The following is a 25,937-nucleotide window of genomic DNA, read 5'->3' as shown; positions in this document are numbered from 1 at the left end:
CATGCACGTGTGTGTCGTGCGTGCTGTTGTTTACCTTCATTTCCGGATTTTTCTATGATCTCCGCGATAAACGTTACAACACTTTGAACTGTGGGTAATTCCCTTAGGTTAAGTCTGCACCGATGCAGACTCACGGAAAGTGCTCGGTAAGTGTGTACTCAAACCCTCACACCCGTTGTAATTTGACATTGGGACAGCCCTAAACCCTAACGAATTTCGCGAGAACGCGCACCAAAGTCCGTGAGTCTGTGAGTCCGGACATTGGGATTGAGCCTATGTTGTCTCACGTTCGGCCATATTTGTCCAGGCTGCTATTCTCTTTTCTCACAGCAGATGTCGCAAGGGTTTTCTGTCAGTCGGGCATGAGAATAATATTTTACCATAAAACATATAGTTTATATATGTGCATTATGTATTATATACAGTGAGGAGAAAATGTATTTGATACCATGCTAAAGTTGCCTAAAAAGAGGATTATAAAATCATCATTTGACAATTGATCTTATTGCCTTAATTCAAAAAATGAGTAAAAATAAAACCGCTAAGGACACCAATTTTCTTTGCGATTGAAGAACGTATCGTAAATAAATAAATGTTCTTCCTAAATGCTAGGGGGAAGGAAGTATTTGACCCCCTATGTAACCCTATGGGAATTTAGCACATAGGGTTAACATAGGGGCAGGCAGATTTTTATTTTTAAAGGCCAGCTATTTCATGGATCCAGGATATTATGCATCCTGATAAAGTTCCCTTGGCCGTTGGAATTAAAATAGCCCCACATCATCACATACCCTTCACCATATCCAGAGATTGGCATGGGTCTTTTTCCAGTAGGCCTATTAGCCTGTTTGATGCTCATTGAGCTCAATGCAAATCAAATAGGCTAATAGGCCTTTTGGAAAAAGGACCATGCCAATCTCTAGCTATGGTGAAGGGTATGTGATGATGTGGGGCTATTTTAATTCCAAAGGCCAAGGGAACTTTAACAGGATGCATAATATCCTGGATCCATGAAATAGCTGGCCTTTAAAAAATAAAAATCTGCCTGACCCTATGTTAACCCTATGTGCTAAATTCCCATAGGGTTACATAGGGGGTCAAATACTTCCTTCCCTTAGCATTTAAGGAAAACATTTATTTATTTAAGATACATTCTTCAATCACAAAGAAAATTGGTGTCCTTGGCGGTTTTATTTTTAGTCATTTTTTGAATTAAGGCATCAAGATCAACTGTCAAATGATGATTTTATATTCCTGTTTTAGCATGGTATCAAATACATATGCTCCTCACTGTATGTGATTTATTTTAATAACTGTTTTTCATTTACATGGCATAGTCTATGGAGGCGATTTACAGTGGTAATATGCAAGTTTATTTTGAAAACGTTGCGACAGGCCTACGTGTGTAAAAAATATTTTCAGCTGAAATTCGTCGTAGCCTATTCATGTACGTAGGACGCGTATGCCTACGTACATTCATAGTTGTATATCTTATCTTCTATTTGTAGGCTATCTTTTAAAGCTCAGACTAATGTATAAGCATTTTCTTACATATTTGCTGGACTGACTGAGTTACGTCGCGTCAAACACCCATTTCCAATTATATAAAGTAGGAAACGTTAAGTAGCGCAACGTTAACTCCCTCGACTAATACGCAGTAGACCCGGGTTCACATATCGGCACGAGCGAAATGTTGTAGCTTATATTGACTGAATTCACTGTCCGTTTTTCAACATCGACGAACAATTATTTTTTGTTAATGGTTTTTAATAACAAACTATCTGAAATAAACAGATGCATCACAATTAGGGTTGGGACTTTAGATGAATTTTCATGTTCGACTAATCATAACGTTATTGAACAATTAATCGATTATTTGCTAAATCATGACGTCACATGGCATTCAGAGCTGTATAAACATTTACCCCCACCCATCACTCCCACATGTCCAACACGCACACAATTGATATTAACGATGATATTAAAAAAAAAAAAACCTTTATCAAGAAATAAATTGTTTACAACAAGTTGTAAACTTTATTTTACAGGGCATTATGCCATCCGACGTAGGTCCTATTTGAACATGTAGGCTAGCGATTGCACCGCTCACTGGTCATCTCCGGTGCTGGTTTCGTTTATGGTCGGATGGACATTTTGTTACCTTGCCGGTCGGCCCGTTATCTTATCACTTTTAACTTCACTTGCCGGCAGCTTGCGAGGTAATCGTTCAAACACGGGTTATCCTAGTGGTATATTGGTGATGAAACAATTAAGAGGCTTGATGTCTCGGAATACCAGTTTAATAGGCTTCTTTTCGTTTAACATGGAGATGCTTCACAAAACAGTTCTCCCGTATTCATTAACATAACACACACGTCTCTAACTCTCGTACTTCACGTTGTTCTAACCACAACACTTCCTGCTTACGTTTTACTAGGTACCCCGTTCCCATGAGCCCCTAAATAAAGAAGAGGTCCAGCACTTTTCCTCGCTCGCTTCATCTCTGCTTGTTTTTGTCATGCGCGCAAAATACCGGAAAATGTTGCTGTTCTCATATTGCCTGAGACTAAAACGATTATTCATTAGGCATTTATTTTATTCTAATAAATTCTTAACAAACATTATTCGATATTCGATTATTCATTAACAACCCTAATCACAATACTGTTTACCATTAACGAAAAATAATTTCGCCAGCCAATAATTTTCTAAGCCAAATTGAGCCACCAACTGACAAACTTTGGCTAAGCCAGTTAGACTTTCTGCATCTAAAAATAATTATATCTAGAGACACACGCGAAAAATAAACGATAGCCTAGAAACTAGGCCTACATGAGATTTTCCCACTGGATAGACCACATCAGTATTGTGCTCGTTGCTACGATACACAGGACTCACAGTGAGTTGACGACCAATTAAAAGTGCAGAACTTTGTCCAAAACAATACAATAGAGAGCCGAAGTCCCGCCCTTCTACTTCCGGTCTATGGGACCTATTTCACGATTTTTTATGCACAGGAGTCAATGGAGAGATAACAATTATTTTTTGGTCCCGTTCGAGTTGGACCGTGCATTTCACATATGATGTGTGGGAATTTAAAAGATACATTTTCACATTAATAAAGTTCTGTTTTTCGTTAGACTTTAAAAGTTATGTAAGTTTTGTGCGAATCCGTTCAGTGGACTACATCTCTCGTCTCAAACGATGCACGTCACCAACTAGCAAGTTAGCTAGCTATTATGCTAGTTAACAGTTACAGTGGGTACGGGTTGAGAATGCACCTTCTCCCGCGGGACTCCCGAAGAGATCCCGCAGGCCGTCAAGCCGATTTTTTTCGAGGCTAAGGCAATGTACCCAAACAACCACCAGGTGGCAGAAAGTTTCATCCCGCATTTCAAAATGATGAAGACCGCATATCCGTCAATAGTCGACTCCTTAATCTCATTTAATCATTACAATGAAGGTGATGACTGGCGAAATTATTCAAACGAATTTTATTCAAATTATTCAAACGTTTCAATGAACCATTGTTGAAATGAATGAAAATGGTTCTAGAAAATCGCCTACAGCCTAACGCCGACACAGCTGATTCTTTGATTGATTCTAAGCTGTTTTGATGTAGGGGATGGGTAAACTGGCGCGCTACAAACATGTTACCAATCAAATGTAATATTAGTAGGACTATAGCCTACTTAGACACTTTAGTCATAGGCAACGTTGCCATGTTAATTTGGGCTAGAAGTGCTTGTTTGTGGTGGCGCTCCTGTCCGCTGCTTCTCCCGAATTGTGTGGCAAATTTATCAGCAATCAGCTTAAATGTCAAATCATATTTATTTCTCTTTGTCGCCATGGTATTGGGGGAAACGCGGAGAAACGAGACGGTCAGTCCTCGTATTTTTTCTTCGCGTTTCGTTATAAGAAATATATAGGTAATAGTTAGTCTTCTTCCGTATTGAACAGATACGGGACGCTCTTTGTTCCGTATTTTAAGGAACTACTCAATGCACACACACTACAATGAAAAACACACAAAGAAATCGCTAAACATATAGCCTACAACCAAATGACACTTTAATGCAGCGTTTCTCAAACTATGGGCCGCGAAACGTGGAGACTGCTGCTGGTCCGCGAGACATGGGGTGAAATTAGGTCCGGTGATCTGATAATTTGCTGCGCAATTGACCAAGCAACCGCGGACCGACAGAAAAAGAAAGCAAACATTGCTGCTATCGGGAGGAAATGCTTGCTAATTGTATGTGTTTAAACATAGAGCCATACAATTAGGTGTGTCTGTTATTATGATAATTTTCGAGCATAACTGCTTGTCCATAGCTCAGTGACAGGTGTTAATAGCCTTGCCATAAGCACTGCTGTGGAATGCAGGTGCTTCTTTTATTATGCGGTTAGAGCATAAGCGCTTACTCATATAGACTATAACTCAGGGACAGGCGCAAAACCACCAACTGGGATGGATCGAAGGGCAAGCAAGCACTGCCACACAACGTGAAGGCCTTTGTGTTGTCAACACTAAACAGAAAGTTTCCTACGATGGGGAGAAGTGGCCGCAAGGACTGCATCGATAAGATCAACGAATGCCTTCGCAAGCCCCGAAACCCCGGTGATACATTTTCTTTCCTTTAATTCAATAAAAAAAAAATGTATCTAAAGAACTTTTCCGAGGTTGTCTTGTCTACCAAATCCTAAACTTAAATAGCGTAAACATTTTATCTTATGAAAAAACTCTTAGAACAGTTAGGCAGCCCTTCCTCCATATCGTAGTAGGCAGGGCATGAAATTGGCACCCGCCAACTAGCCAAATGCGGGTAACTTTTGTGATTGGCGGGTGAAACTTTCAACCTACCTGCCACATTGGCGGGTAGCCAATAAAACAACGAAACATTGAAAAACACCGTTAAAACGAGACTTACAACAATGTTTACAGAGACACACTGTAACACCATGTAAGATCGGGTGATTGTCTTGACTGATGTGTCTGTCTACACTGATGCCATTGAAAATAGCAGAGAAACGCGAGCGGCACAAAGAAAATAGAAAAGGCCGTCCGACAGTTCTCAAAACGTTGCGTTGCATAGCGCTGCCTGCTCGTGTTGATGGGCTACACTCATGACACTCCAATTGAACAGTGTCAACGGATTTGTATCGCTAATGCAAAGATTAGCTGCAAATATTATGCAGGAACACACGCACACTTTATAATAATCATACGCCGAACGCTTTAGCCTAGTCTTCTAGTTTCTACATGGGTTTAGTGATTAATGATCGGGTAAGTGCAGAAGTAGCCTAAACGAGATTTGAGACATATAGCCTATATATAGCCTCATTTAGTTTTATCACCCGAAGTTTTGCACGTTACTCCAGGTAAGAGCTGTGCTTAGGCTACGTATATTCTGCACAAGTGCAAAAAACATTCAATTTTCTGAGTTTTGTTCATTTTTATTTTGGACACAAAATTTGGCTGGTAAAAGAACACAGTGGCTGGTGGATTTCAAAATCCACCCGCCACAATGGCTGGTGGCCAAAAAAGTTAACTTCATGCCCTGGTAGTAGGCCTATAGGCAATTTATTAGAGGGGTCAAAAAAACTCATAAAGTAGGCTAGCCTGCTACTTTTTCCAGACTAAATGTGTCACTTTAGTGATTGGCTCTTTCAAATGCAAATGAGGTGGATGGGCTTTTGAATGGGCCTGCTGCAGGTGAGAGGACAAATCCTAAGAATTTTTTGTTTTTACAAAGTGCCATTATCATTGCCATATTCTCTTAAAACATAGGCTATATTTGAAAACGAGTTGATTAAAGGTTTCTAATGGTGTTTCTATAATATGATAAAAGCAGAGATTGAGATGTGTTTTTCAAATCCCCCGGGGGGTATTTAGACTCCAGGGTGTTAAGCACTCATTCACAACTGTCCCATCGCTAAATGCTCTCTTGTGTTGCGTGATCACACATACCTGTCGTAGTGTGCTTTTAATTTGATAGGCCTAATTATTATCTCCGCCAAGGAACTATGTTTGCCATGGTAGACAAAAACACTCAAATAAAACAATAGCCTAAAAAATAACTGTAGTGCGTAATGGACACGGGTCTATATCCTAAATAATTTTCGAGGTTCGCCATTAATAATATGACCTATCCTTACTGACAATAATTTTTGGGGCATGAATGAATGGGTTCGCCCTTAGTTTAAATGGAGGCCGGGGAGAGCGCGCGGCAGCTATTGTTGTATGGAGCTGGCATAACAAAGTTTTGTGCGTTATAACGCACAAAAGTTTGTTAAGCCAGGTCTATATATATATATATATATATATATATATATATATATATATATATATATATATATATAGAGAGAGAGAGAGAGAGAGAGAGAGAGAGAGAGAGAGAAAGAGAGAGAGAGAGAGAGATTCATGCATTCTGCATTACCGTGACCCTATACCTTGGATGTTTTTTTTCTCATTGGAATACAGCAGGACAGGATGCATTTTATCTATCAAACGCAAAAGCTGAGATTGTTGGAAGGACTAGGCTACTCAACAAACTTGTTTTTCGTTTCTGGGACATCTCGTTATCGTTTTGGATTGTCGGATTTTATAGTTATTGTATATAGGCCTATAGGATGAACAAAGTCCATGGATTTGCTATATTAAATCCAGTAGTCTAATAATTAGGCTATGTGCCACGTCCGATTTCGCAAGTGGTGTAGTAGGCCTAGGCTACATTTAAAAATCGACAGCCGTAGGCTATGTGAGATCCATTTCATGAAGAGCAATTGTCTTGTGCGATCATGCCCCCTCCCCCACACTCGTCTAACCAGTTCACTACATTATAGCCTACCTATAGCCTATGTGGCACTGAGGACGACTGCCTCTCCCTCTTCTCTCTCGACAGACACCTGAGCCCGACACTATGTCAATGTAAAAATGTGCGTGAGTGTGCGCTGAACCACGAATTCACATAGGCTATTAACTTTTCTTTTCAGCAGACATCGCAAACATAAAAAAAATCGCAAAACAGAAAATCTTTCATTTTTTAATAAAACGACAGCTTTTCTCGTGCTGAGTTCCGGAGAGGTTCTTCGAGTGGGTTTCGAACCCCGATCGCTGGCGTACCTTGCTCATGCTCCTACCAGTTGCGCCACAGCTCGATTGTCAACACCGCTACGCTTTATTCGCGCCATGGACTTGAAACGCCGATCAAAAGTTCTGACATGTTAAACTGACGTTAGTTATTAATTCACCACATGATAAAATGCTGTCATATAGCTTGACGCCCAGCAGCCTATGGTAGTCTATGCCTATCTCTGAATCAACATGAACATGCATACGATACATACGTTGCTAGAAACTTATATTGCGGAGCTAGGCCTCCTAGTCGATGGTTACAATGAATCACCCTCACTGCCCTATCGCATATCTGACCATCCATTGTTACAATGTTACAAAATGCGCGATCTTCTCCATGCATGTAGCCTACGGTTATAAGTAAAGTGACAAGCATAGGCATGTATTAAAGAGATTTCTGTTAAATACATTTTATTTTCAGTCGTCAAAAGTGGTGGGGACAAAATCTGTGATAACAAGTGCTGGGTACATGTAGGCTACCCAGCGTCGCCGGTTAAAATGAACATGCCTCCGTTTTAAAATAGCCCATACACATTTCTAAGTATTCCTAGCATGTAAATGTAGCCAAAATGTCCATCTTGTCCATCTCTTTCGTCTTCGCCTTGACATTGACAATAATAGCCTATTCACGGAAATGCGGTCTTGTAACCGTAGCCTAATGAATTCATGAATTAATCTAAGGTTGCCTTTCGAGTAGCCTATTTCAGGTTGAATTGAAGGCTATTTCCTTCTGATAGGCCTATAGGTTTCTAAAACCATTTTCATTCATTTCAACAATGGTTTATTGAAACGTCGTTTGATTAATTTCGCCAGTCATCACTTTAATTTTAATGATTAAATGAGACAGATATGCGGAGCATTTCTCTCCCTCTCCATTGACCAAAACGTTGCTCTGGCATCTCTGCTGGACTGAGTTATAGGCTACGTCGAGTGAGAGAGCTGTGAAGTAGGCTGTAAACATTCGAAAACTCTGCAACTGCAATCTAACATGCCGAGCGTCATGTCTCTTTTCTCCGCTTGTCACGCGGTGTCCTCGGGTTTTTCCATGAGCCGAACCTTCATATTATTAGGGCGGTCTATGTTGCCCCCTTGCGGTTGCAGTTTTCCCGATGCTTCGGGAGTCCCGATGTGCGGGAAAGAAAGGAGCATTCTCAACCCGTACCATCTGTACATCATGCTGCCAGCTAAGTCACTTAACAGTAGTGTTTGTACAGTCTATGAATGAAATACAACTCATCTGATGTGTTTAATCCTGACTCATGATATTTTCATCGGCAAGGGGGAAGCTCAAATAAGACCTGTTGCTGGCGCCCGTGACTGTGAATTGGTCTAACGTCACTGACGCGACTCATGTGTTTGTAGTCGTTGGAAACACAATCTTTCACAATGTTGTAATTCACTAGTTACGACATACTTTTCAAATGTCTTTACATGAAAAATTGGCATTAAAATTGACAAACATCATATGGGTACTTCAAGGCACAGGACAATCGGGACCAGAAAATAATTGATATTTCTCCATTGACTGCCATTAAAAAAAAATCCAAAGATAGGTCCCATGGAGGCAAACGGAAGGGGCGGGACTTCGGCTCTCTATAACATTGTGTGTTGAAATCTAGTACAATATAGACATCTGTAGACATGAAGTGGCAACTAAAGCCATTATCAGCCATGAAAACTTTGGCGGCTGCAGCAGCATTTAGGTTCACTTCATCAGCCAGCCGTTATTCTCAAAGCAAATGGCTTCGGGGTCTATACATAACACACTATCCATTGCAAACATAGCCTATTTGAAACCGATCATTCCCCCTCCCCCATACACTCGTCTAACCAGTTCACAGTTCAGGCTACAGACATCACTGCGGCATTGAGGACAACTGCCTCCTCACCCCCACCCCCTCTCTCTGCCCCCTGCATAGGCTGTAGGCTGGCTGTTTAGGCAACTCGTGGAAGAATGCGCAATCATGTTTCATCGCATATGCACGTTTCAGAATGTTCGAATTCGCCAGCGTGCGTGTAGTTGTGTGAATAGAAAAGAATAGAATAGAATATACTTTATTGATGCCTTGCTCAAAAGAACTTCAGCCATGAACAGGTCGGGGATCGAACCAGCAACCATTGGGTTCTATTCACATAGAAGTTAGCTTGAATTGTAGAAACAATAGGCCTATAGCTTTTTTTCAGCAGAAATCGCAAACATAGCCTACACATTCGCGAAACGGAGAACATCTTTCACTCATCATTTTTAATTAGGCTACTTCACGCCTCCTATGCCTGCTCAGCATAGCTGCTCTCTCTATCTCCCTCCCTCCGAGGTAGCTAGACCCTACAAGATGCTTCTCCCTAAATTAATGAAAATTGTTTAAGAAAGTAGCCGCGGTAGCCTGTAAAATGCGGCATGAAATCCTGGCTACTGTGTAATTGAAACCAGACTAGGTTAGGCTCTTTGTTCCAGGTCCAATCATTTTCGGTGGCGCGAACATATTACCTATTAAATGAATAGACGTGAATTTGGGGAGTGAATTAGAACTAGCCACCCACTCATTTTAGAGCTTAGATTATCTGCCCAAACCCAAACTGCGGGCCGGTGATCTCGAGATCCAACAACACCGGTGTTGGGTCGTCATTTTTCATCCTTCCCCTCCCGTCGGGTCAGGCTCCTAATCACAGAGCGCATGCCTCCGTTTTAAAATAGCCTATACATAACATTTCTAAGTAGCATATAAAATGTAAAAACGAAATATAAAATATTAAATACTATGAAAAAGTTGAAAGTCAAGTTTGCTTAGGGTTTGTTCAAAAACTCTTCCAGAGTTTTTACCTCAAACAACACAAATCAACACAAATAAATGAACAGATAACTCAAATGTGCTGTATGTCATAATGAAACAACCACAGACTATCAACAACACGGACACGAATGACACATGGCTTGGTGCAAACTGAATTTATGACCAAACGATTTGATTCGTGCACGAAGCGCTATCTAGCTATCATTATGTGTAAGTAACAGCCTCCCAGTCTAAGAACTCAGCGGTCTTTTGACCGCCTCAGCCGCGCTTTAAGTAGTTCACACCAGCACGGCGCTTCTAGTAGGTCGTCAAAGCGGTCAAATGACCGGGGCGCGGCGCTTCTAGGTATAAGTGGGTCAGAACTGCATGGCGCTTCTAGTGTTAAACTGCCACCTTGTGGCGATAAGTTGTAACACATTTCACCCAGCTTCTTGAATCACGGAAAGCGCAAATGAAGTGACCACTTCTAAATAGGACCCACTATAAGCCTTTCTTATGTTCAATCAAATGGGGTTTGCCATCCCCAGGGATTAAAGCAAAAAAAAATCCTGAGCCTGAACTTTTTTAAACTCGTGTATGCGACTCTATACGACACTATGTTGGTCGATCGATTGGAAACCGGTTTACTTTTTGGAGTGTTTGCACACGACACAGGCCTTGTTTGTGATGTTGGACCCCAAGAAAGGCCAATAGGTGGCAATAGTAGTCCAACACACTACAATATGCTACATGTAGCATTTAGGATTGGGTCATTCCACCTCAATTCAACGGATTTTAGAGAACATTTCTGCTTGACCATCTCAGATTTGCTTCAAACTTTTACCATCTAAAGAGTAACCATTTAAACTAACTTAGCCAAAATATTAGATTGGTATACCTAATACATCCAGAGAAAATTATTTTTGAACATGGTACCCCCCCTCTGATTTTTGGCACATTGGCGCCCTCATCTAAATCTGCAGCAAAGTTCAGATGTCATTATCTCAAAAAGTTTTCACGCTAAAGACTTCAAATTTTCTGTGAATGATGATTGCTTCGTATAGATTCCACATATTCATTCGTAAGCCGTATGTGTTGACACTGACTGTGTTTCAATCTTGTGAAATCAGAAGAAAAATTGCAGATTTTTTTCACATCCCCACATTGGGTGCCCCATTGCACAATTTATAAACAAAATGTTTGGCAAATGGTTATGTCTCTCTACAGAAGTGTTTAAGCATCTTTGAAAAAGTAATTAAGAGGTGTCTATATAGCTTTTTTGTTGGAAGTATTGTAACACAAAACTGACAAATAATCAATGTGGATGATATTGTATCTCCCCATTACAGAGGTATGACAAGCTATACCAATGAATTGAACACATCTCCAGAAAGAGTATGGAATGGGCTTTCAGACTGTGAAATTTCAAGATGGTATTATGACTATGGTTATTGAAATGTCATTTTTGAAATATTGGTCTACTATAACAACACATTGCTGATATCACTAAATAGTGACATCTAGTGGCATTAAATAGTGGCAGCAGCAATTTATTTAGGAAATACAGGAAATATTTCATTAGTTCATCACCCAGCAAGTAAATGAAAAAAAAAAATGTTAAACAGAATAAGACATTTACATCTGATACTTAGGAATAAGACAAGGATTATGAAATCATGAAATGATAGCACAAAAAACAACGCTAATTGTTGTAATAGACCAATATTTAAAAAATAAAATTTAAATAACTGTTTAAATGGTTACTCTTTAGGTGGTAAAATTTTGAAGGAAATCTGAGATGGTCAAGCAGAAGGCATTTGTTGAATTGAGGTGGCATGACCCGATTTCTTTTTATATCAAGTTTAGCTGCTAATCTTTGTCTTTGACAGGTTACAAATTGACCTACAATCATAAGGTGTCATGTTGTCAGGATATGTGAAATTGGAAGGCAGGCATTTGAAGAATAAGATTTGCAACCATTTAAGTTAAGGTATTCAAAAAAAGACAATGATTCTCTTTCTAAAGAGTAATAACAGTGTTTCCCACAGATTAGAAGGCAATGTGTGGTGGTCGCCTCATGTCTCTGACTTTTTATCACTTTGCTTTCATATAATGTGAATTTATTTATTTAATGATTTTTTAACAAGATGTAAAGCACACACACACACACACACACACACACATGTAATTATTTATACATTCTGTATACTGACATTTCTGATATTCATAACAGCAAACTTTATGCAGCTTATAGCCTGCTATTCATATTACAACTCCACCTCTTAAATTCAGCTGTTTGATTGAAGCCTCAGAATATTGTAAACAAAGTAGCATAGTTGGCTAGTTTATCATACTAGCTGGTTGGACTGTTCAGTGTCCCCACGTGTGTTTAAGTTTCAAGGTAAGCTCATACTTTTTCTCCTTGGGACAGGCCCTTTAAATCTTGGAGTTGAAAAACATTGGTATTGAGATGGTCAGTCAACTTGAATGCAGAGTTTTAATCAGATGTGTGCAGCATAGCCTACTAATGATGCTAACCGTATTTAACAATAATTCCGCTAGTCGTCTTCTGTGCGTCATTGCGTTCACGATTGTGAATGTTTTGGATTAAATGTGCATGTCGAGGGGCGGGTGTCCATTGAGTGCTCACGAGAGCAGGCCAAGGAGAATTCGTTTACTTCTATTCGGTTTGGTAAAGTTGCATGCATAGTCTACAAAATTTGCGGAAGAACTTTTATGCTTCCACCCGCAGCGTCAGGTGCATTAGTGCGACCGCCCTTCCAGGGATCTCGTTATGGAGACAGACGCGGTGTGCACGAAGGGGAGTCTGTGTCTGAATGTGTGTGTTTGAGTGTGTATTAAATGGTGCGTGACGCGTGAGTGACAGAGAGGGAGAGCAGGGAAAGGAAATTCAGCTTAACGAATGCTGCGTGTTTTTCAATAGCGTTAACAAATAAATAATATTTTAAAAAATGAACGCAGTCTGGCCGCACGCCGGAATTCCGGCACGGTGCCGGAAAACTTTAATCCCTGCATCCCATTTGAAAATTTCTAGTTAAGCTACTGGTCATGGTCACCGCTAGACTGAGTTCAGAAGGTAAAATATGGCAGCGCCTATGCAGTAGTAGGCCTAGGCTCATGGGCGGCGCCAGGGTGTTGCTTGCTATAGCTAAAGCAACACCAAGATTTTGATAAGCAACACCAAAGCAACATCAAGTTGGCTCGAGTTTTTTAATGCGGGTGAATGTCGCGGATGTCTTGGAGATAGCCCCGGACCTCTGTGCCTTAAAACAAAATAGCAACACCTGTCTGTATCACAGCAACAGCTTAGCTACACCAACAGAATTATCCTGGCGCCGCCCATGCCTAGGCTACGCACTGCATCAGGCTTCTCAACGACGAGGAAAAAAGTCCCTTGTGTGTGCGTGTGTGTATTCACTCCAAATTGGCCTACCATAACTTCCCAACTCTGCACAGAATCCCATTCTGCATGACAGTGGGCTATTTACAATTTTCAAAGGAAAGTTAGTGAACAAGTCAGCGTAATGCAGAACTATGCACGCACCATTTGATGAGCAGGAGAGAGAATGCACACATGCACGCATCTTTATGTATTATGGACATATCAATACCATATGTTCTGTATTGCGGCTAGGCTTGGTTTTATGATTGACTATTTGTAGAATCAGAGTCACATCTGTAGTAAATAAGGTAGTCAAAGGCTGCGTTTACACTGCCAGTTTGAAGTGACCAAAATCCGATTTTTTGCTCTCATGTGGCACGTATCCGATCTGTGCCACGACAGTGTAAACAGTAAAAAAACACCTTTCCTATGTGGTTTTCAATCAGATATGAATCAGATATTTGTTCATGTGTCCAGTCGCAACAGACAAATTGGATATTCCAGAGCAATGCGTCCCACACATCATTAATCTGTGACAATTGACCTTTCGCCAGCGTTTGATTGACAGACAATCTGGCCAATCAGAACACTTCTAGTACCGAGCTCATGAATGTCCGGCGTTCTGTCCGACATCACAGCATCAACACAGCTGTTAACCTGTCTCAGCTGATTCCGTTTCCCCCCTTCAAAACGATGTTGTTATGGTACTTGCAACACTGACAGCAGATACAAGGACCGGGTTGAAAATGTCAAATTTGTCCCTTTTCCGAAGCCAACTAAAAATATTGAAAAATGTTTACGTTGGATTAAGTTCTGCGGAAGACCACATGAACAACGTCAACAAACTAAGAAATCACGGCACAGCTAAACATTTCTACGTTTGCTCAAAGGTAAGTTGTTTACATTTTAAATCGATGTAGGACAGAATATTGTTCTTGTTCATCATGGTGGGGCATTTAGGTAAACTTAAACATTATAATAGTTGTTACTTGTTAGCACTAGTTGTAGCTAACTAGAAGCTAGACGGTTGCTGTAACGTTGTCCTAACAACGCTAGCGTTCATTTTAAACCTATCGCTTCGTCAGGATTGTAAAGTTGTATTTTGTTTGAACGATAACCATCAGATATTGGATATTAGCTAATTCAAATGACTGCGTATTTCACCAAAACAGGTTAGCGACTTCTAATCTAAACGTAGGCGTCTGGTAAACGTAGGTGTCTGTCAGCAGTTAATCTCCCAGCTCTAGCATAGGCTACCATAGCAGTAAAACAGTATTTATAACCACTGATGTTAAAGCTTTGTGAGTTGCAAAGCAAGTTTGTGTGGGATATTTTATATGTGTGGTTCTTTACCATGTGAACTCAGCATTTCTATCATCATTCACCAGCACTTTGTTGAAGGCAAACCAACCGAAGACCACCCTGATCCTCTACCAGCCTCACCTTATGATCGCCCATCAACTGTAAGGCGCCCACCACTGCAAAGAGAGCCACAGCCCCCCAGGGAGAGTGCCACTACTGAAACCATAAGGTAGGCTATGGATGTCTTTCAATTTAAATGAAATTAAGAACAGACATGCAATGACAGATGATTTCTTTATTAAAGATACTGTGGTACAAATCTCAATCGCATAGGCCTACTGTTAATAGTAGGCTAACATTTATATACTGTATTATCCATCTGCATAGCGTCATCATGGAGAATCAGGTCCCTACTCCACACACCCTGGACCCTACTTCACACCCTACTCCACACACCCTGGACCCTACTCCACACACCCTGGACCCTACTCCACACCCTACTCCACACACCCTGGACCCTACTCCACACACCCAGGATGATGATGGTATGCCATCTTGTTTTAGGCTATCTCTCTACAGCAGAAGGCCTTGAAATGCTCCACATAGAACTTTCCTAAGTGTGTAATTAGGTGTAGCATAGTCTGTCTGTCTGGATATATGCGCTCAACAAAGAAATCATTCCTGGTGTAAACTATGAAGTCACAGTAGGGGGTACCGGTTATCATAATCTGTCCTTGCACTTGGTAAAAGTAATTGTGTGACCTCTTTAGTGAAATCTGGTCTTCATTCTCATCAATTTCCAAACAGAAAAGTTTAACTTTTTCTATTGCTTCTCTGACAGTGAAATCTCTTGCAGCATAGGGGCATTTAATTTCAATGAGTCCACTCTGCCCATCCTTGCACACAACTCCATCTGGAGATGCTCCTAGGAATGGGCAGAGTGGATTCACTTGATACACTTAAGATGAAGGTGGCCAAATTGATCATTGAAAATGAGGCACTTCTGCGTGAACGAGCAACACAAACGAACGCGGAAGAAGACAGAAGAGAAGATTTTGGTGTGTCATTCCTACAACATAACAAGGGCAGTTTTGTGTATTACACTGGATTTACAGGCAAACAATTTGAAGTTCTTTGTGACTTCTTAATCCCTGTCAGGGCTCGGGGTGTTACCATTTACTATGACAAAAAATGTAGGTTCACAGAATAGAATGTCAATGGAAGATCAGCTTCTTTTGGTTTTGATCAAATTAAGACAGAGTTTTGATTTCATGCACATAGGCAACTTATTTAAAATTTCACACCAAGACGCAAGTTCTCTTTTTAACAATTGGATAAACTACATGTTTTTTAGATGCTCCTCTATCAACATGTGGCCACATCGCGATACAATTATTGAAATGATGCCAGAAAATTTAAAAAAAGAATTCCCAAACACTTTACTCAATCTTGAACGCCCCAGCTCCATGACTCGTCAGAGTCAGTGTTACAGTGATTACAAGTCTTGCAACACACTAAAAGGACTGGTTGGGGTAGAACCAAGGGGTGGAGTCATCTTTGCTTCGATGCTTTTTACAGGGGGAATATCAGACAAGGATCTCACTCGTCAAAGTGGCCTTCTAGAAACATTAAAAGATTTGATTGCAGAGGGGAAGATTAATGTAGGGGATGGTCTCATGGCTGACAAAGGGTTTAGGATAGAGGAGGAAGTGGGGAAACTTGGACTTCACCTCAATATCCCTCCCTTTGCATGCAGTACTGGTCAGATGACCAATGCAGAAATTAAAGTCACAGAGAAAATTGCTCGCCATCGTGTTCACGTGGAGAGAGCTATAGCGTGAATTAAATCTTTCAAAATTTTAAGCAACAGAATTGGCCTTTCATTGTTCGGGTGCGTAAACCAAATCTGGTTTGTATGTTGCTTTTTAACGAACTTCCTCAACTTTTTGATTAAATAAAAGTGCATACAGTACATGCTGTGGTCCAGTGCCTCATGGACTTTACTTACATGGTACGATAAAGGTGACCCAGCAGGTGCTGGTCCAAATGGTGTCATAATAAACTTTGTTGTGGCTGTGTTGTCTTCCACCAGATAAGATATTGAGCTAGTCTTTAGTCTTTTCAATAGATTTATGTCTTCGCTGTCAACAGTATTTTTTCTGAAAATAGATAAGAATTGTGCTATTTCAATTAAACATTTTGTATATATTGACTTAAACACCTTTATATTTATTTATGTATATATATATTGTTGGTCATGCCTGTGTGTTTTGAATGGCCCTTGGTCTTACATTAAAAATGATAGTCTTCAACAACATGTGGCTCTGTTTTCTTTACAGTAATGTCATATTGCAAACCTAATTTAAACATGGGATGCCACCTCTGCATTAATGTTGTGCTTATTGTGTTCATTGATAATACCTATTGTCTACAAACTTGGCCATTACAGGGCGCCTTTTCCTCTTTAGATTGAACGGTTTTGAAATAACCATTTGTGAGACGGGTTCTGGTATTATCTTTTCTCCACGTGGTTTGTCCCATTGCTGAGGCATACTTGTCGAAGACAGTAGGGTAGGGACATCTTTCATGCCACTCATTTTCCACTGTTCAAGTAGGTATAACACAGCAATGACATGAGAACAGCTGCCATCACCACTGAAACAAAATCATGCATTGACGGTCATTATGCGTGACAGCCGATAGGCTAGGCCTACTTATGACCGGGTAGTAAGCACACGCCAACAGTTAGTTTAAGCTAATATCAACGTATGTCCTAGTTACCCTTGTTGACACTTGCAGTGCGAATCCACCAGTTTCCTCTCTTTAGAGTCAATTTCAAAATTAATAATATGACGAGCGTCGGATTTTCGTTGGCTGGGGTAAACTTCTCCCCTAACGCTGATCGTGCCTGTAATGTTATGTGTCCACATACATTGTCAGAGAGGTTCTGATACAATCATGATACACACATTTATTCTGACACTTTAGATTTTTTATATTTCAATAGAAATACATTATCTGACAATGTAAACAAATATGCTGCTAGGCCTACGTTCAGAGTTAAGCTAGCCGCTAATAACAGATAACAAGACTATCGACTAAAGATGCCCCGATCGATCGGCCGCCGATCGGAATCGGCCGATTTTCACGTGATCGGCCATGACCGGCGACCGGCCGGTCAGTCTGAGACATGCCGATTTTATGCCGGTCAAATGCACTCGCACGTAGGCCTACTTGTAACAACATCACACTCACACAGCTGAGTTTGCAAAGTTTGATGAAGCTAGGCCAACAGTCAGGGCTGGATAAAGCGCTAATACTGAGTTTTTCTATGCAGCGAACGCTGTGCTTTGCCATATTGCGTGGAATTTACTATACTAACTGTCACTTCAGGTTACAGCGCTCATCAAAGCCCGTCCTTGCCGCTAATTGCGTGCCCACAGCTGAACCACAAGCGCTATCAATAGCGACATAGCCTTTATACTCCACTTAAGGCGAGACACAGCAGGAATAAACATAGTTTTGCTTTGGTTTGCCAACTTATCATGTATTCTTTCACACTACTACAACAACTAAGTCCGATTTACACATTTAGAAGTTTATTTCATTACCTTTTTGTCTGATCACGCCTGTATATCTATCTATTAATGCAAGGAACGTCTGTCTGTGTGTCATTCTGTCTGTGTGTTCCACGCATAACTCTCGAACCGCTCATCCGACTGACCTAAAATTTGACACAGGTATTGCTAATGACATGCGTGAGTGCAGTGCGAAGTTTGGTCGTTGTTGGACAACAAATGGCAAAGATATCGTTAAATTAAGCGAAATACAACTCTACCGCAATTCCACAATTCTACCGCTCGCCGCACTAGCCACTCCCCCTCACTCTCACTTACTACAGCATAGAAACAAAAAAAGCCCATTTCGCTGACAAACTCACGTGTTGCCATTCATGGAAATTACGATGTCTCACGTAAACAACGGACCGTTTCAAGATTGTTCATGTTGGATGCTGAGTCCAACACACATGCACCCATGTGCAATTGGTACTGTAAGCAGGCTGTCAAAGTCACGTAACGTTGCATAGGCTACTCATCAACAACCGCGGTTGCCTAGCGCTTCATAGCACTGGCATGGCCATGGCATATAGACGGGCCATGCATGCGGTTAACTTTAGGCTATCATTTCCCAACAACAGCAAAAACGCACGGGTATGTAATGTGTCTAATAGCCAGCTCTGCAACTCAAACGCCTTTCCCCTTCACTTTTTTTACTTTGCAAAGAGAGTAAAAAGCTCTAACTGCACGGGCCTGATTCTACATCATCACCAATCTAACATGATCTACCTGCATCAACGTCATTGGGCAACATGTTTCTTGGAAAAAATTGTTTGCACGGGCACTGCACTAGTTTCTTCTAAATTCGCCAAAAGTTAGCATTCTAACGTGTCATAAACTACGGCGACCGTGATACAAAACATATCATGCGTGGTGTCGTTGGAAAGCTGTGTTTCTCCTGCATGACGTTATGCCATCCAAATATGGACACTTCCTTAGTATCCGCAAGCAATCGCAAAAGTTCAAAGAAGAGTGTGGACTGAGAATGTATGTTTCAAGGCTTCTCAAAATTATTTTTTGTTGTTGTCATTTTCCAACATCTCAGCCTATGTAGCACTAACTTCAGTTATCAGTATTCTGAAGATATTTACAGTTGGATATTGCATATGGATGTGAGAAGAAAAGAAATAGTGTTCCTAGTGCATTTCTACATGTGTGAAATGAATGTCCCACACTGGGATTACTGCAGCTGAAGAAGACTTGAAGAAGAATCTGTCTATTCACATTTTTCTACCAGCCATTGATAAGTTGATTACATTTCTAACATGTTGTATTAAAGAAAATATAGGCTAGAAAATAACTCTTTGTTTGTGGTTAGAAGAAATGAAATCGAAATCGGCTAAAATCGGTATCGGCTGGTCAAACTCGATGAAAAATCGGAAATCGGAATCGGTGCATCTCTACTATCGACAAAGATTTTACCTGTTCTATTTTTGTAAATTTTTACGCTATGTATATATGATCCAGATATGAATCCATATGCCTTTTGCTTTTTCTTTAAGGATATGTTTGATTCAAGATATGATAAGTTAATGTCATCTGGTATATCGCTTAACTTTCTCAATTCCATCGTTGCGTTACTTGGCGTCTATGGTTACAAGCCAGCTGATGTCGGACAGAATGTCGGACTTGACAGCAGAATTCAGGGGGGCGTAATTAGAACGTTCCTGGCGAAAGATCAATTTTGCGCCTGTTAATGACGTTAGCCGGCAGCAACTAGCTCCCACCAGTCCTTCGTCCTTTCACGGACCCATCTCCCTTTCAATTGTGGTGGCAGCAATAATTGCAGCGTAAGCGTATGCTGATATGATTGCCCGTTTCTTCCTTCTCTGTTTTAGAATTTTGGTAATATCAAGAGGACGTCGCAGGGTTTTGAATGCGAAGAGCAGTCTTAATTCGGTCGCGAAGTGTTTGTTTTCAGACGCAGCCAATTGACCCTTCCAGAAGTCCCGCCCTCCATAGTTACTGTTGCTACGCCTGTCAAACTTTCGCACCTTGCCCGTCTATTACAATGGAGGAGACACGGGATTTTTTAAACAAATGTAATTTACAAAGACATCGCACCACACTGAAAGCTCATATTTGGTCACTAGCGAGCTACATCTGTCCTCTGTCAACTACAGTTGCATTTTCAGCTCTGAACAAAACCGTTCATGAGTTATTTAAGCAAAAGTCGAAGGTACGCGTTGTTTTCGATGGTTCCTCCAGGCTAGTACGAATGAAACGGGCGGGGGACAAAACTAGCATAACGTTTTAAGCTATACTTCCATAACGTCAATATTTGACAACATAACATGATTGGTACTTCAAATAGGTATTATTTTAGACAGAATTGCTGACGGGCTATACATACGTCTCGTTGAATGTCTGTTAAGAACTTTTTGCCGCCATCGTGAAACGTATCTCGCGGTTATGGAAATATCACGCAATATGCAAAATTTAAAGTTAGAAAAATACGTATTTCAAACTATATCATGTCTTTATAGTTCAACATGTTATTTCACCGTGATTTCACGTGTTTGGGGGCACCACACATCCAAATAAATGCCCTTAATGGCCCACAGGCTATGCAGTCTCCATAGGTTAACATGGCAAAAACTCGAAAGCTTGCCAGGCCTTGCTTGCCTAGTTATGGGTTGCTAAGCCACGATTGGCCTGTGGCGGTTTTAGGGCGTGGCTCTGGAAGGGTCAATTAGTTCATTAGTCGACGTAGACATGCATTATAGGTCTTGTGTGACTGAAATTGTTAACCAGTTGATATAAAATGTGTGAATGTGTTTTCTGTGTTAACTGGTGCAGTGCCCGTAGCCTAGGCTATAATGTTTACCATGAAACTTTTAGCCCATGCACATGCGGGCCATTTAAAGTGTCAAATGTAAACACACACGATCGGATTTGGGTCACTGGCGAAAGTAGATGTAAACATGCAATCAAAAAAAATCAGACATGAGCACAAAATCGGAATTGAGCATATCCGATCTGCAGTCTAAACGCAGCCTAAAACGCCTGCTCGTGATGATGTGCTTATTGTCTATCCCCAGTTAACATGTATCCCATCGAGATCCGTAACACCGGCGGCCGCCATTAGGACGCGCCTAAGAGCTGCGTGGTTTTTTTTTAGTTTAAAACCTCACAGGCTATGCTTACTTTAGTGCAGAACTCGGACTCAACTTGAATCAATAGTGACTCGACTCGGACTTGACTCGGATGAGTAGAGGACTCAACTTGGACTCAGATTTTTTTTGTAATGACATGGACTTGACTCAGACTCGGACACTGGAGACTCGAACGTGGACTCGGACTCCAGCCATAGGGACATGACTACAACACTGCCAGGTGTTAAAGTGCCCTTAGTCATGGACTGGAAGTGTGATGTAATCCAAGTAGTGATGAATACAAAACATTTCCTCTTCCTCCATACACCTATGTGTCCCCACTGCCCGTCTCACCACCATGGGGAGCAGAGCATTCAGCCGCTCTGCTCCGTCTCTGGAATTCACTACCACCCCAACTCAGAAACATTGATTGATTCCCCCATTCAAATCACAAGTCAAAACACATGTTTAAAACTGCTTATTCCATTTGATACTATTCCTCCACCCTTTCCTGCTGCTTTTTATATATCATATTTTATTGTTGTGTTTTAAATGTTTTATGTATGTATGTATGTATGTATGTATGTATGTATGTATGGTGACCTTGAGTGCCAAGAGAGGCACCTTTAAATAAAATGTATTTCAAAAGCACCCCTCCTCTAATTTTTTACAAATTGCACCCTAGATACATTGATTAACAATTATTCTTACTTACAGTGTGTACATGCGGAACTGCAGAATGGGCACACCCACACTGCTATCTTCAAGCTCAACTCCCACTCTACGTCTGTCCAGACACTTCAAGAGACCACCTACTGTCCGCATCTATTGAAAAGAGGGGATAAGAAAGACAGACACAATCAAGGCATCAGTTTTTAAAGGAACATGGCAACATTTTAGGAAATCAGCTTATTTGCCTAGGCTGGGTGAACTCTTCCTGACCTGCTGGCAAATTTGGATTTTGCCTGGCAGCTCAGGCTGGAAACCTGCACATCTATTTCCCCTGCTTCTTGTCCACAACCTTTGGGTCCAATCATTATCTAGCTTATTCAAAAGACGCACCCGGATCACTGGTCTGATTGGTTGAAGGACTATCCAAGCGTACGGAGTCATTTGAACTATGCCCATTGATCACGCCTCTTGTGCAGTAGAAATAAAGCGCAGACTGCCCATACTAGGGGTGCAACGGATCGAAAAAGTCACGGTTCGGATCGTTCCTCGGATCAAGAGTCACGGATCGGATCATTTTTCGGATCAGCAAAAAAAAAAAAAAAAGACAAGACAAGACAAATAAACATAGTTTTGTCTTTGACGGGATGTTGAAACGTGGCTCAAGCACTTTCAGCATGTGTTCATACAGCATGTGTTCATTAGTGTTGTCACGATACCAAAATTATTGTTTCGATACCGATACTAAGTCAAGAATGACTTTTTCGATGCTTTTTTTTACCATTTTAGTTGATTTGGTGTTTAATCACCTTATATTGAATATTGTGTGATCATTCACACCAGTGGCCATCCAAGATTCTGCTTGACCCTCCACACACAATCTGCATAATTACTAGTAGCTACAAATGTTTAGTCATTTGTGTAGGCCTACTGATTTAGTTATCTTTAATGTGGTGTGGAGGAGTGCGCATAGGAGGTGTGTGTAATTGAGTCCCTGTCGCTTTAAGAAATACGTGAGGGTAATTAGGCTTCAGTCTCACGGTTTTATTCTTGATAAGTTGGATATAGTGCATGATGACAAGGGTATTTCATTAGATAAAATACATGTTAATAAAACTAACAAGTCGAAGAAAATCTTTCTGGGATCGTAAAAGAGATGAGTGTCTTGCAATGCTCCTTTATGATTTTAGTGAGCACAAGCTATCTCCAGATGTACAAGTTAGCCAATGTTGCGTAGCTTATTGCTGACATTGAACCCAACAGTAGGCTAAGCCTAAATTACCTAAATATCATAGCATAGGTAGGTGCGCAACAAACTTGAGATGTAAGTGAGCACAAACGAACTTGATATTAGGCTATTATTGTGCTGCTGCTATGCAGCCACATCAGCACTTAAACTAGCAGCCATGTATTGCTGGTTATGGCATGACCGCTAATAACGTGTGTGTGAGAGCAGAAAAGACGCGCAGGCAGGCTAGGGGAGCAGAGCAGGGAGGGACTAGAAGCATGCCTTGTGGACACGCATGTTACTTCAGAAGAACACACGGACATTATTATTAATAATTATTATAAATCTATCCGCGGATCATGTGTGTGCCGAACCGAAGATACTGATCCGAACGGATCACGGATCAATGATGATCCGTTGCACCCCTAGCCCATACTTATGTTCAATCTAAAAGGGATATTCCGCCATTTTTGGAAATAAGCTCATATTCCACCTCCCCTCGAGCAAAACAATCGATATTTACCTTTTTCCCATTCATCCAGCCATTCTGTGAGTCTGGCGATACAACTTTTAGCTTCAGCCTAGCATAGATCATTGAATCGGATTAGACCATTAGCTTCTCGCCTGCTAGCATCTAGAGATGCACCGATCGCTCGGCCGCCGATCAGAATCGGCCGATTTTCACGTGATCGGCCACGACCGGCGACCGGCCGGTCAGTCTGAGACATGCCGATTTTATGCCGGTCAAATGCACTCGCACCTACTTGTAACAACATCACATAGCTGAGTTAGCAAAGTTTGATGAAGCTAGCAAAGGCTAACACTCAGGGCTGGATAAAGCGCTAATGCTGAGTTTTTCTATGCAGCGAACGCTGTGCTTTGCCATATTGCGTGGAATTTACTATATTTTACGATTTTACGCTAATTGCGTGCTCACAGCTGAACCACAAGCGCTGTCAACAAGCAGCAACATAGCCACGGCAGGAATAAACATCGTTTTGCTTCAGTTTGCCACCTTAGCATGTATTCTTTCACACTAACACAACAACAAAGTCCGATTTACACATTTAGAGGTTTATTTCATTACCTTTTGTCTACTCACGCCTAGCCTGGCTAACGCCTCCCACTTCTCAAATGAGACGTGGTCTGGCAACCAGACGTTCATTTTCTCGTATTTGAAAAAATGCCCAGATCCGTTCATTGGGCGCCACGGATGTCTATCAAATGCGCATAGCTCACCCAACTCGTTCGTATGCAACGCTAAGGGCTGCCGTAAATCCTTTGGCGTCGAATGTAGACGCAAGAGGGCAACGGAAACTTCTCGGATGTTCTGTGATTGGTTCGCCAACATCAGGCGAACATTAGGGCGTTAGTTTCCAGACTGGCTTAGCAGCGGGATTGAAATCACCGAGCAAGGCAGTATGGGAAAACCCAGGCTAACTCACGCCTGTATGTTTCTTCTAAATTCGCCAAAAGTAAGCATTCTAACATGTCATACACTATCGCGACCGTGATACAAAACATATCATGTGTGGTGTCGTTGGAAAGCTGTGTTTCTCCTGCATGACGTTATGCCATCCAAATATGGACACTTCCTTTGTATCCGCAAGCAATCGCGAAAGTTCAAAGAAGAGTGTAGTAGACTGAGTATGCATGCCATTGGCTGTGTTTCAAGGCTGTTATCTCAAAATCAGTTTTTTGTAATTTTCCAACATCTCAGCCTATGTAGCACCTATACACCAAACTTTCCAGTTATACACAGTAGTCTGAAGATATTTACAGTTGGATATTGTATGTGAGAAGAAAAAAATAGTAGTCCTACAGTGCATTTCTATTAGTAGGCCTAGTGTGTGAAATGAATGTCCCACACTGGGAATAGCCTACTGCAGCTGAAGAAGACTTGAAGAAGAATCTGTCTATTCACATTTTTTTTACCAGCCATTGATAAGTTGATTACATTTCTATATTAACATGTTGTATTAAAGAAAGGATAGAAAATAACTCTAAATAATTTTGTGTGCTGTAAAGTGGTTAGAAGATGCAAATCGGAATCGGCTAAAATCGGTATCGGCAGGTCAAATTCTATGAAAAATCGGAAATCGGAATCGGCCAAAAAATTGCAATCGGTGCATCTCTACTAGCATCATGCTTACAAGTGAATAAGATTTCTGGTAATTTTCCCATTTAAAACGTGTCTCTTCTCAGAAAGTTAGAAAGTCAAGGCAAGTTGCAAACGTACCATGGGCGCAGTGATATCTGAAAATAGTCCCCATAGGCAACAAGCAGAAAGTAGTGCGCGATATCACTGCGCTCATGGTACGTTTGCAACTTGCCTTGATTATTACACCAGAGGAGAGTGTAGTTCCATGTCAAATCAGCCTAGAAAAATGGCAGGTTTCATTTCAGTTGGTCTTATTGCACTTTCTAACTTGAGAAGAGTTTTCCGACTGACTTTTTTTTGCAACACAGATTAATTTAGCTCGGCAGTTAGCCTGCTACCGACCAGGTTAGTTCAGAAACATGTTACCCCAGCAACTCAGCTGAGATTCCTGTTAGCAGGAGTAATCTCAAGAGAGAAGAGAACAAGAGAGCAAGAGAACTCTCTCTAAAATTAGCGAGGCTTATCAAAGTTAGCCAGGATTTACGGTTAGCGAGGTTGATGGAATACCCCCCTGGTGCACAGTGCCTTTGTGTTTTAAAAAAACAACAATAGTGCA

General features: G+C 41.1%; 1 protein-coding gene across 4 annotated transcripts in view; it reads right to left on the bottom strand.

Moving 5' to 3' along the window:
* Window positions 1-25,937, bottom strand: part of msh5 (mutS homolog 5) — a 137,449-nt gene that overhangs the window by 86,060 nt on the left and 25,452 nt on the right. For all 4 annotated transcript variants that reach the window (XM_062539648.1, XM_062539649.1, XM_062539650.1 and 1 more), the window contains exon 7: window positions 22,039-22,148. In XM_062539648.1, coding sequence (XP_062395632.1) covers window positions 22,039-22,148 — 110 coding nt within the window. The remainder of the gene's footprint in view (window positions 1-22,038; window positions 22,149-25,937) is intronic.

The sequence above is a fragment of the Sardina pilchardus genome, chromosome 6 (assembly GCF_963854185.1).
Source record: "Sardina pilchardus chromosome 6, fSarPil1.1, whole genome shotgun sequence".
Lineage (NCBI taxonomy): Eukaryota > Metazoa > Chordata > Actinopteri > Clupeiformes > Clupeidae > Sardina > Sardina pilchardus.
The sequence above is the reverse complement of the archived record's forward strand: the minus strand, read 5'-3'. Positions and strand labels throughout refer to the sequence as shown.